Source organism: Aphis gossypii, chromosome 3, assembly GCF_020184175.1.
Source record: "Aphis gossypii isolate Hap1 chromosome 3, ASM2018417v2, whole genome shotgun sequence".
Classification (NCBI taxonomy): Eukaryota; Metazoa; Arthropoda; class Insecta; order Hemiptera; family Aphididae; genus Aphis; species Aphis gossypii.
The window spans coordinates 323,029-336,752 of record NC_065532.1 but is presented as its reverse complement, the minus strand read 5'-3'; the positions used below and the strand labels follow the sequence as shown (position 1 = coordinate 336,752).

The 13,724-nt window shown below is 28.3% G+C and overlaps 2 protein-coding genes across 2 annotated transcripts; both read right to left on the bottom strand.

Annotated features, from left to right (window-relative positions):
* Window positions 1–402: 402 nt before the first annotated feature.
* LOC126550696 (uncharacterized) lies at window positions 403–873 on the bottom strand. The gene has a single exon (XM_050202690.1). It carries the CDS (start codon window positions 871–873, stop codon window positions 403–405), a length of 471 nt encoding a protein of 156 aa, XP_050058647.1.
* A 3,097-nt stretch (window positions 874–3,970) lies between these two features.
* On the bottom strand, window positions 3,971–4,509 carry LOC126551190 (uncharacterized). The gene has a single exon (XM_050204012.1). The coding sequence runs from the start codon at window positions 4,430–4,432 to the stop codon at window positions 3,971–3,973; it is 462 nt and encodes a 153-aa protein (XP_050059969.1). The 5' UTR covers window positions 4,433–4,509.
* Between the last annotated feature and the right edge of the window lie 9,215 nt (window positions 4,510–13,724).

The window sequence follows — 13,724 nt, the reverse complement described above, 5'->3', positions numbered from 1 at the left end:
TTTTACGCGTAAACCCGCTCCGAGCTCACAAGAGCGCGCGTCGTTATAGACCAATACATGAGACAACAGCATTAAGATAATATTATTATCGCTGTCGAGAACGTTTTAAAGACGTTCACTGTCGAGCTACAATAATAATATACGTAACGTATTTAAGGCGGGAAAAGGTCGAGAAACGGAAAAAAGGTAGAAAAAAACGTATCGAAACGGAGCGGCGGCGGCGGACGACGTTTTCGAAAATGGCTCGGCGGAACGGAATTTTGTGATTGGTAATTGTCTATAATACGGGTGGCGCGGCGCCGGCGGAAAGACGAACCGCTTCACGCTTTATTATATAAGGAGACTACCATAAAATATTTGTCACACTTAATTTAAAATAGAAAATATACATAAATAAATAATTTAAATGTTTTCGTCGTCGGAATCTGAAGTGGTGTCGCCTGTAATTGTTAGTGTATGTTCTCCTGTTTCCGCGTCAAAAACTTCGTCAGACAGATGATCAACTCTCAAAAATTTGTCCTCTTCTTTGATTACGTGGCCAATAAAATTTGTCCACATTTCGCTCGTGACGTGTTCCACAGCATCTTTTAATAAATTATGTACATCTTGCAATTTAAATGTCGTATTGTGCATACGTACATAATGTTTTATCCAAGACCACGTGAGCTCGATAGGATTAAGCTCACAGTGGTAAGGAGGCAACCGTAAGACTATTTTATTATTTTCTTTCGCTATTTCATCAATCACATATGTGTCACTCAGCGGTTTAAACTGGTTAGCGAGTTCTAAAAGTTGGGATTTAAGTAATTCTGGCTGAGCTATATGACCTTCATTTTCTAACCAATCTTTAATCTCTTGTTTATTCCAAGCCATGGTCGGAAATCGATTTTTTTTTACAGAATGGTATGAGGCATTGTCCATTACTATTACGGCGTTTTCTTTTAGAGATGGTAGGATTTTAATGAATCAGTCGTAAAACGTGTCCCCATTCATCTCATCATGATAGTCCGACGTGTTTTTCTTTGATTCAAAACATAGCAGGCCTCCAGGAACGAAACCGTCAGACGACCCGATGTGTAACACAATTAACCGTTTGCCCTTCCCTGACGGTTCTTTTTGTCCAGTTGTTAGCCCTTGAAGAAATGCGTCCCGAGGCGAAGATATTGTTATGTTGACCCATGACTTTGTGCACTTCGTTGCCCGTTAAAAATGCCAATTCTATATAATATGATTCGAATTTTGATTAATTTGTAATTTAATATTCGGTTTAACGGTGTTCAAAACTTAGATATTTTCATTGACCGTTTTGATTCTCAAAAATCTTTTAAAACCACCACTTTAATATGCGAATTTTGTAAAATGTTTTCTTATTGCACACTAAATTTGTGGTACGATTTTACGAATGTACCGTGTAAATTGTAAGCATCGATCTATCATTGTTCAGGCTCTACGTTTATTAGTCAGTAAGTTACTCAAGTCATAATATTATAGTCATTCTGCTTGCCGTTGCCATGAGACTCTCTTATGATTATTGGAGCAGTATATTATCATGTAGGCAATCCACACATGGTGGATTGCGGACCCCGCGAGATGTGTACGTAAGCTTATAATTTCTAACACTTAAGTTTCAAAGTTATATCATTTTTTTATTTTACTACGGTGGGTAAAATACAATAATGTGTCATCTCGTGGTTTTTATATTGTTGCCTGTTGGTAAAACAATAAAACTTGGTATAACTTGTTATGTTAGTTTATTGCTGTGAATTTGAAATTTACTGTAGACATTGACTTATTTTTCTAATTCTTATTTTTGTTGTTATGGTTTTAACAAAATATAACAACAGGTCTATAATTATTATGTTCAATCATAATCAATAGTGACCTTAATATAGTTTATTTTCTTGCTGGACTGCAGTGATAGTTGTTGTTTTTTTTACATCCAGATTCCGAAGTTTTCTGGTGGATTTTCCTAAAATTGTACTACATGAGCACCTTCTCTTGCGACCAATAGGAGCGAATCATCAGTGAAAAATGTTACAAAAATGGGGAAAATAAATAATAATAACAAAAAAATTGTTACCATGGTTACCGAAAATAAAATAATAATAGTAATAGTAGTCATCGATATTTTTTATTTTTCATTGTATTTTTATTAATTTTCCGTGCAATTTTCTTAACTTTTTCTTACATAAGAACCTGGAAATTACGACCCAAATAAAATAAGAATGAGCGAAATCGATCCAGCCGTTCTCAATTGATGAAATGTTATACATTTTTGTCTCCATTTTTATATATATAGATTTTTAATTTCTTTTTTTACTATGAAACGATTTAAGTTTGTATGTCTATTTGCATGTATTTTTAAAAACATTTTAAATAAATGATTTATTTAATTTAAATGGTTGCCATTGACTACCAAAAATAATTTAGTTGACTATTTGCTGGATAGATGGCGCTTCTGTAATTTCATCACCACCGCGTCATATTTCTCTAACCCGATAGTTTTCTCAAATTTTTCGTCCGTAAGAACCTTCTCCTGGCAATTACGACCCAAACAAAAAAAGAATGAGCGAAATCGGTCCAGGCATTGTTGAGTTATGCGCGTACATACAAAAAAGGGGTTTCTATTTTATATAGTAGTATAGATATAGATATAGATATAATAATGAAAAAATGTTCATACACCACTTAAAATATAATTGTATATTTGTATTTACATTTATTCTCTTAAAAATTAATTATATTTCAGGGTTCGGGACTATTCTTTGAATAGTTATTAGATATTTTTATTTTAAACTAGCTGAACCGGCAACGCTTTGTTGTTGCTAAATTTTTGACCCGGTTAATTCACAAATTTTTGTGAATGAGAAACCATTGTAACCATATATATTATTACTACATTATAATTATTGAAACTAATAGCAAATATCTATAAACTATAATTTCCATCATAAATCTCAAAATGTCTGTTTAAGCATCTCACGGGGTTGGTTCTATCATTTTTTAACTTAGCCTATCTTCTACCCATAGGTCTAATATATCTAGAAGGTACCAAATTTCGTCACAATCGGTTCAGCTGTTCAACTCAAAATACAAAGAAACATTTTTTTCGTAATTATCATTTTAAATTCTAAATAAATACGAGTAAACATGCATATACCTACAGAATGAATCAGGACTATTTGACAAATGCATTAACATTTTTTTTTTTAACAGAATTCTAATTTTTAATTAAAAAGTATTTAAATGCAACTTTAAAAAAGCGCAGTGCCTTGGTATTTATAAAAAAAAAAGTTGAAAATAAGTTATTGTAAATGTCAAATAGTTCACTTAACTTTATATACATTTTTTAAAAATTAAATGCTTATTTTTAATTTTTCACGCATATTTTAATGGTTTATAAGTACATATTTAAGCACTTTTAATCATGTTTAATGTGCAATGCAATGAATCCCTGCTAATTATGAATGAAAATAAAAACTGTCCAAATGTTTATTTAAATATAATATCATCTACATACCTATAATATTTAGTTATTTAAGACTCTAAGTGGAATGATGGATCTGTTGGTTTTACAATAATGATAACCTATTTTATGTATTGCTTTTATTAAATTACAATTTAATCAGTTTTATAAGACAATTATTAATATCTAATTCTTTATTTCGTATAGATACTTCTTAATCTAGATAATATAACTAGTTATGTTATTAAAATACATTTTAAGTTATTAATACTAAGTAATTACACATTAAATTCACATATTACATATATTCACAAATTCATATTCAATTTTGAAATAAATGCATTTAATCTTATTTAAAACAAACTTGATGTTACATTAAATACATGTACATAATTACATAATTTAAAATTTAAAAAATATATACATTAAAGAAATAAATATTATAATAATAATAAAAAATAAATAGGTACACTTTATGTTATTTTCATTTTTACAGAATTATTATTAAGTCATTAATCTTTTTAGTTTTTGAAGTTTTTGTAACTGAGCTTTGGCTTTTCTTTTATTGCAGAGTTTAATGGCATGTTGATAGGAGTATTTCATCCTAATTAGTAATCTTTGTTTTATATATGTTCGAACAACAGGTAAATATTTTAATGGCATTTCCATTCTTTTGAAAATTTTATTTGTCAAACGTCTTATAACACCAGAACCTTTTGGTATTTCTTGTTTGGTTATTTTTTTAAATAGCCATTCAATTCTTGTAATATATTTTAAAAAGTCATTACTTGGTATTCTTAAGTCTCCATATGACAAATGACTAATCCATGATGGTATTCCGTAATCATGACCATGGATACTTTGATTTTTGTTAATTTCTGTTGTTGTTGAGCCTAGTTCAGGAAATAGTATTCTATATTTTCTAGCTACCCAACCAGCCAAATATTCGACCGCATCTTGAGCCATTTCTTTACTACCATCAGAAGTGTCGTCCAATATTTCATTATCACTTACAACCGTTTCTGTACTGCTGCCACTGCCTGTTGAATATTCATGGGAATTACTTATTTTCAAACCAATTTGTTTCAACGTTTTGGATACCATGAACTCTTCATTATTGCTATCCATAGTATTTGTTTGAGAAAAAACAACACCAGGGGTTTTTCCTAAAATGATCATCCGTAGTCTATACAAAGCATTTAAAGGAGACGGATGATCATTTAGTCCACCTCTAGTTCAGAGCTGGGAAAATAAATTTTCTAGTGCATCTTGGTTGACTGTTGATGTTAGAAGGTACTTTAATCCATTTTCTTGAATAATTTTTGAAAGTTGTTTTAATCCATTGACATTCATCAGAAGAGCTTTTTGGAAAAGTTGTAGACCATTTTTACCATTGCACCGCATTAATAAAAAGGTTTCATAAACTTGGTCAAGAAGTGAAACTTGTTCTTCTAAAAATAATCCAAGTGGTGCTTTATAAGGGGTGCATTGGTTATTAGGATGAGACACATTAGTCAAATCGAACCAATTATTAACTAATTCGATAAAATTAGCTGTGTCATTATTTAATTTTTTATTTTCAATAGGTTTAAAGTGAAGAAGTGCTGATGCAGTAGTATGCGATAACAATTGTGAGGCTAATTTAACCTTTTGACGCTGAGGTCCTTCACAGGTTAAATGATCAGCAGTTAATTTATAACAAACACTAACTTCCATTGATGTTTTGCTGACCAGTGTCTCCAACGATTTTTTATTAATAATTTGGCCTTTAGATTGTAACCCAGTATCTAAAAACCAATTTCGGATTAATTTAAGAATATGAGGTGCATCAGGAATATAAACAACCTCTGGGCCATTAGGAATAGAAAATTTAGGATATTCATAATTGATATTCAATGTTTTCCACGTACCAATGTTGCCACCTTCACAGTCACTTACACAGCATACTACTTTAAAGACAATATTATCCAGCCTTTCAATAACACTAAAAAGAATTTCTTTGGTCATTTTCTTATCGAAATCAATAAATATTGGCTGTTTCCACTGTGAAGCAAGACCCCGAGCCATGACCACTTGCATTTGATTGTGGGAGCCAACTTCTTCATCCCAAAGCACATCATACTCTAAGGTACTTTCAACCTTCACTTCATCAAATAACAAAACCGTAAGTTTTTCATAATTATTCATTGTTTCACCATTAAGTTGCATTATTTTCAATACATCATCTAAGAAACAACATCGCATATCTATGTTTTTAGCCCACATTTGAAGAGAGGATAAACCTATAACATATTTCAAAAAAGAGAAAATTAGAAAACAAGTATTTTTTCTTATAAAAGCCTTATATAATGAAAATAAATATAATTTACCTGGCAATGGATAATGCAATTCGTCTCTCATGTAAACATATGCTCGTTTACTGAAGTACCTCAAAGTAAAAGCTTTTGAAATTTCGTCCCTCGACCAATGCACTTTTTTTTTTTTTCATTATCAAGTCTAGTTGATTTTGAGAAAATATTGATAACAAATATTTTTTAGCTTTAATTTCAACTGTCTGATTTTTATTTTTTAAAAGTAGTTGTATTTGTTTTGATTGCTTTATAAGTGAGTTAGTTGTCCTTAACTGTTTTTCTAAAAGTCTTATACCTAATCTGAGTGATTCGTTTATTTGCTTTAATTTAGTATCAGATTGTTTAAAAGATAATAGTTTTTCATTCTGCAAGCTACACTTTTTTTTGTAATTCTGTATGTTCATTAAGGAGTTTATTATATAATTGTTCATAGTCAGGTAAACAGGGTGTATTTATATGCAGTGTGGATTCTTCATTATTTATTGTTGTTGATGCACTTGAATTCAAAAATGTAATGATGATATTATCATGATCCTATAATTAAAAAATTAATATATTGTTAGATACTATGAAATAATGAAAAAATAATAATAAACAAACTAATAATACCAATAATTACTACATAATATGTTGATACTTTATTTGTATCATTGATTGTTTATTGGCCTGTCTGTTTTTCAAAACATGAATTGAAGGAAAAGAAATAACTTACATTTATTTTATTACTAGTTTGTAGTTTGAAAGATATTTGCACATTTTATTATAATAAATTATATTATTTATCTGTTTTTTTGATCTTGATTCCATTCTCTGTCGACGATGTAACGTTGATTGAGAGACTTCTTTGATTTGGTTGTGATCTGCTGGCAAATTAATAGATGGAATCGCATCAGGATTCAGTAACCGCACTTTAGGAGTATATCCTTTAAAATATAATAATAATTTTATTTGATTTAAAATAAGATAGTATATTTTGCTACAATTTAAGTAAAAATTATTAGCATCTTGGTTAGTTTAGCATTTACTAATTACCTAGGAGTTCTGCTTTTAAATCACGAACATAATCAACCGTACTAAAGTGTTCAGAACAAATATAGGCCAAACTCGGATTCCATTTATCTCCTTTTCTATACTTTAGTGCCTATAATTTTTGGCGTTCTAAATCTTTTGGAAATCTAAAAATTAATAATCAAGTATTTATTTATTATTTGTAAAAACAATTTATTATTGTTCACAAGTGTTAAAATATTTTTATAGGTACCTACTTAACCAATCCAAGTAAATTTATAATAGATTTATCTATAAATGAGGTGTTTCTATGCAAAACTTGTTATCTCCATTTTTAAAAAAATCGAGCTATACATCAATTCATATTGAAAAAATGGCGAGAAATCGATTAAAACCGTTATTTTTTGTCAAAACGTACTATTTCCCAGCTGAAATCATGCTTAAACTATTACTTTTTTTTCAAAACATAATATTTCCAATTGCTTTTTTTTCTAAAACGTACTATGTACACTTTCCTCAAAAACGTGCTATTTCCTGTACTAAATCATAGGACATACTTCTCATTTTTTTCCAAAACGTAGTATATCCATAATTTTAGTCATAACGTGTTATTTCCGTTTTACATCAAAACGTGTTATTACACATGTTATTAATATAGCAATTAAACTACATTTAATTCAAAAGGCGCTAGTGCCAGAATCGTTGACTCCTTTAAAATTAAAATTATTTTATTAATTTGCATTAAAATATGATGTGGTTTAGTACAAAACCAACAATTATAAATAGAAAAATAATATGCAAGTAAAAAAAAAAAAAATTATATGATAAGCCTATCTATAACTAAATGATTGTAATTTCCCGCCAAACTTCATGATAGCTGCTCTTGGCATCTTTATGATAATACTAAAAGCTGTGTTATCGTTTTAATATTCACAATCCCATATTTCCTTGACAAAAACTTAAAATTTATACTTGAAAGTGTAATAATTATTAATTATGTTAATTAAATTGAATATTAGTATATTACTAACTCCTAAGTTGTAAAAATAATATTAGAAGTTAGAACAATTAGAAGATATGTTGCAATCAAAGCGAGCCAAGCTTATGGCGGATAAAGCAACAAATAACACAGTAAGTACAAATTTGCAAATTTATTAAGTCACAACGTTCGATTATCTTTGACCTAAAATAATATAAAATATGTTCTCAATATCACCTACTAAACTGCTAATTAAATTTTTTTTCTATTAGTTTTCAACTTTTCAATCTACTTCCATTAGAAAAGTAGAAAATAAAAATAGTTAACATATACATTTAACTAAATGCTTATTCCAAGTCAGTCAAATTATAAAAATTAATCATTTTGTATTATTTTAAAAGTTTAACCAAGTATATTTTCTATTAAAAAAAAAGGTTAATTTTCCAAGGTAAAAACAATGGAACTTTTATTTTTGTTTAATAAGAATATTCGTCTATCGTCTATCACACTTAAATAATCAACAGAAAATATAACATTTTTTAAAATAACATAAAATGTTTTCTTTTTATTATTTTTCTGACTTGAGATAGGCATTTTACTAAATGTTTAAGTGGATAGTGAAATTGCATAAAAATTAAATTCTTGACTATTTGCCTAGACATTTAGTAAAATGCCTGATATGACTATGACATATCTATCAATATTAAATCCTTAATATTATAAAAATGTATATTGATTTTTTTTTACATGAAATAATAATAATTTCTACCTATATAGGTAATTTATCATTAAATAAAATATTATGTTTTAACAACATTATTATTTATTTAGAGTAATATTGTGAAAGAGTTGTGGACTACTACAGAACTCCAGACACTATCTAAAAAAAATATTTTAACTGAAAATTCAAATAAATCAATAATTTCTGAATACAGCAATATTGGCAATGAAGTGATTATAATATTATTAAAGTATTTAACTATTATGATGCACATATTTTTTTTTTAATTTTTAGAATACTATGGCAAATGAAGCATGTTCAATGTATGTAACATATAAACAAAACAACAACATAGATTTACCAAATAATTCAGGCGAATGGAATTCTGATAATATTGAAGTACATATTTATTTTTACTGTTTAAAGTTAAAATGTTCATTTATTTTTTTTTTATATACAATATTTTGATCAGAGCAGATGATGTATTGATTTTAAAATGATTCTTTTCCTCTATGACCTGCTATCCACATTATTTTATTTTGTGTTTTATTTAAACTTTTTTTAGCAGGTTGATAATATTTTAAGCATGACTGTATTGAAAGATATGGAATTTGAAATGATAGATGGAATTGAACAACTGGACACTGTTTGCCAAGATGAAATACCTGCTGTTATAGTGGTCCCCCAGGTAATTCTTTTCCTAGAATAAGAGCTACTGGTAATGAGGTAAACATTGATACATTAACAAATTCTGATGAATCCAGTGTAAATCTTGAATACTGTGAAGTTGCTAAACCAACTCAAGGGGGAAGATCAAGAAAAAAAATCAATATACGTCAAAAGAATAAAAATATTAAAAACATGATTTCTACTCAATTTGAAATAAAATGTAAGCATAATATTGAAAATTCTGTCTCAAATACAATTTGCATGCTAAAAAGCAAATTAACTTATAATGATTGTAAAATCTTTAATAAAAAATTAAGTGACATTCAATCAAAAATTGAACAGGATAAATTTATTTTAAGTTTCATATCTATTGATAAAGCTAAACGCACAAATCGTAAAAAGATATTCTCAAATCGAACAACAAGAGCTGTTTATAAATATTTTATACCAACATCAGAAAGTGAACGTGTTCCTGTATGCCTAGATGCATTTGTTTCAGTAACCAATATAACTAAAAGGCGAATACATATCTTGGGTAGGCATTTTTTTGATACCCAAGTATCTCCTGTTGAAAAAAGAAGAAGTTGTCGTATCACTCCAAATACATTAGAAATATCAGAGTCTATTGTAAATCATATTGAAACATTTAGATGTAGAAAAAGCCACCATACTAGAAAAGATACTGGTAGAAGTTACTTGCCTCCTGAATTAAACGTAACTTTAATGTGGTCAAAGTGGCAAGCTGAAAGAAAATCAAATAATTTACCAGTAGCGTCATTCAGTAAATACTATAACATATTTACAAATAAATTTAATATATCATTTGGGCACCCAAGACAAGATGTATGTAGTTTCTGTACGGAAAAAATTTCCAAGATATCTGTAGAAAACGATAAACATCTTAAAAATGAAATGAAACTGGAACTCAAAACTCACCAAGGATTATCCAAATTTTTTTTTAAATTGATGTATGAGAAAAATGAGAGTGAAATTATATGCAGTTTTGATATGATGCAAAACCAAGCTCTTCCCAAACTTTCAGTAACCGATACATTTTACAGCAGACAAGCTTGGCTTTACAATTTGACATTTGTGTCTAATTCGGATCATCAAACTGCTGAAAATGTAGATCTGTACACCTGGCTAGAAACTCAAAGTATAGAAAAAAATAATGTAATATTTTTCTAAAATCTATACAATATTATAAAATAATGGAAATAATACGTTTTGAAAAAAAATTTTACAAAACGGAATAAAACCATATTTTTTTCAAAACGTATCATTTCCGGAAATAACACGTTTTGCAGAAAATCAAAACCTTGAAACCTTAAAAATATGATCAAATAATTTATTATTTTTTATTTCTCAAACTGTTTCCTTTTCTAAAAATAAATACTTAATTTTTGAAATTTACACATTATTTCTAACTTGTCTGGTTCGTTTGCAATAGAAAATCGGTGTTCCTGACAAAAGATATTTTCAATTATGGCAGATGAAACTACTGACATCTCTCAACAAGAACAAATGTCTCTATGTATCCGTTACATTGATCCTGATTTGACGTACCCTTTAATCCGGGAAGATTTTTTAAAGTTTGTAGTTGTTTCTGATTTAAGTGGCCAAGGTTTAGCGACAACTATAATTGAAAATTTACAATCGGCTGGTATTAACTTAGACTTTTTAATTGGCCAGGGTTATGATGGCGCGGCTTCTATGAGTGATCATTTGAATGGTGCTCAAGCTGTAATACGTAAAAAATATCCGAAGGCATTATTTGTTCATTGCAGTGCGCATTCTTTTAATCTCGCAATCAATGATGCTTATAAGATAACTGTTGTCAGAAATACTATGGGTAGTGTATCGTCAGTTTGTAATTTTTTTCGAGGATCAGCTCAACGCACTGATGTTTTAAAAAATCATGTGATTAATCATTTTCCAAGTAGTAGACATACAGTGCTATTATCGATGTGTGAAACGAGATGGATATTAAGACACGATGCTATTAATCGCTTTAAAGAAATGTACATTCCAATAATTCATGCGTTAGAAGATCTCCAAAAATCAATTAATACCGAAACTTCCAATAAAGCTTATCAACTCCTTTCAGTAATATTAAATGGCCAATTTTTTATTACTTTAAGCATAATAGAAAAAGTATTTGCTTATACATTACCACTATGTTATAACTTACTGACTGTGAATTCCGATTTAACTGCTGCATGTGATCATGTTCAAAATATAATTGATGCTCTTAGTAACCTTCGTGAAAACAGTGATTCCAATTTTAATTAATATATGATAAATGTAATCAAATACTTATTGATGTAGATAGTGAAGTGACAATTCCTCGCTGCGTAAAAAAACAAACAAACCGGGATAATACTCCTTCACAATCGCCTGACGCACAATATTTAATTCATTTTTAGACCATACCATTGTTCATTTATCAGACCGTTTTATAAAACATAAACAAATAATAACCGACTTAGAAAAATTAATTCCAAGTTGTATTAATGTAAATTCACTAGATCTATCAAAAGATACTATAATCTTTTATGAAAGTTTATTGCCAGATTCTACAGTATTTAATGAAGAATTCTCCACATGGAAATTAAAATGGTTAAAAGATAACATTGAAAAAAAACCTTCAAATGCAGTAGAGTTTTTATTAGAATTTGATGAAAGATTTTTCCCAAATATAAGAAAACTGTTGGAAATATTAGCAACTTTACCCGTGTCTACGGCAACTGCAGAAAGGACCTTTTCTACTTTACGGCGTCTCAAAACATATCTGCGCAACACAACTGGCGAAGATCGGTTAACTGGGTTAGCTCTTCTTTCAATTCAAAAAGAAATTAACGTTGGTCCTAATGAAGTGGTGAGAAGGTTCGCTTTAATACCTCGAAGACAAGGATTCGTTCTATGATTTTTTTTTTTATATTATCTAATAACTAATTATATATATATATATATCGAAAAATTATTTAAAATGTATTTTAATGTATTATAAATTATTATGTATGATTATTATTTTTTTTAATATTACTATTGAATAATATGACTCGATCTGACATATGTATGTTGTTTGAATATTGTATATATGGCCAATTAATATCTATTATCTAGTAAAATAAATACACTTATACACTTAAAATAGGTACGTGTTAGTAAAAATATTGAACCCTCCCCCCGAAAAAAATTTCTAGGCACGCCCCTGTCTACACAAAAATGTAGGTCAGTGCTGAAAGGGATAAAATATGATTAATGATTTATGTATTCAAGAAATTAAAAACAATTCTCCAATAACCCCAGACCTAAAACAATAGTAAAATTTAAAAGTGGCCCTAATAATATTAACATAAATTATAAATTCATGAAGGGCCTGGATTTTATGAAAAAATTATTGTAGAATATGAACTAATTTGTGCATATCAAAAATGTATTATATGCAGGTATGTAATTACTTACTAAAAAAAAAATGTTAATATTTTAATTTATTACTTTAATATAAACTATTTCTAATATTTAACAATAAACAGGCTACAACACCATCATTTACCAAAACGCAGATAGAAGCTTAGGGCATAGGGGGCAATGCATAGCTGCTAATAGACAACATTTTTTTTTTTTATTATTTAACTTAATAAATATCTTGCCTCCCCCCATTTCTCTAGTCTGTATCAGCCTTTACAAAATATCCAATGTCAGTATTTGGCATCTCACTGAGTAAAACAATACAATTTAAAATTAAAATACATTATATGTTCTTTTAATACTTTATATTGAAATTCATCAAGCATCATAAAAACAAATACTTAGTAGCAATCTAAATATAATAATTTATCATAGATTTTAGATACCAAAAGATTTTTTTTTAAATTATTTATTTGATTTATACTAGAATATTTACTTATTTTATTTTACAATACCTAAATTTCTATTTTTACTCATCAATGCACCAGCAAGCTATAGTATCTCAGAATTATCTTTTAGGATTAAAATTTAAATGATTGATGTTGTAACCTTATTTAAATTTAAGTATGGAATGTCATACAAATTACAATACATTTTTTTCATTTACAATTTTTAGTTTTATATACCTATTACATATAAAATGGTTGGTAATAGTTTTCCTCTGGAATGTTTGGAATGTTGGTTGGATTCAATTGTTTACACTTCTTTCAAATTTAGTTGATAAGGTATCTAAAAAAATACAATAAAAACCTAATTACTTGAATTATATTTCACTTGAAATATGTAGGTACTAAGTATAAAACCATATTTTTTATTTTGTTGCATATTGAAATACTAAAATCCAATATAGAAACCAATATTTTTATTTTTATTGTTTCCAGTTGTAAATTGGAATATTGTTTTAATATGTATCATTCAAATCATCTGGATATTTTTTGTGAATAGGTACAGAAAATCTTAGAATATCATTATTAAGAATTTTAGTAGGTATGCTATAGATTTTCTAAAATAGCATTGGCTATAGAGCAACTATCAATTTTAAAGTCCTACTGGATT

Excerpts from the sequence above, each read along its gene's own strand:
- LOC126550696 (XM_050202690.1), bottom strand. The coding sequence starts at position 873 with ATGGCTTGGAATAAACAAGAGATTAAAGATTGGTTAGAAAATGAAGGT.
- LOC126551190 (XM_050204012.1), bottom strand. The coding sequence starts at position 4,432 with ATGGCTCAAGATGCGGTCGAATATTTGGCTGGTTGGGTAGCTAGAAAA.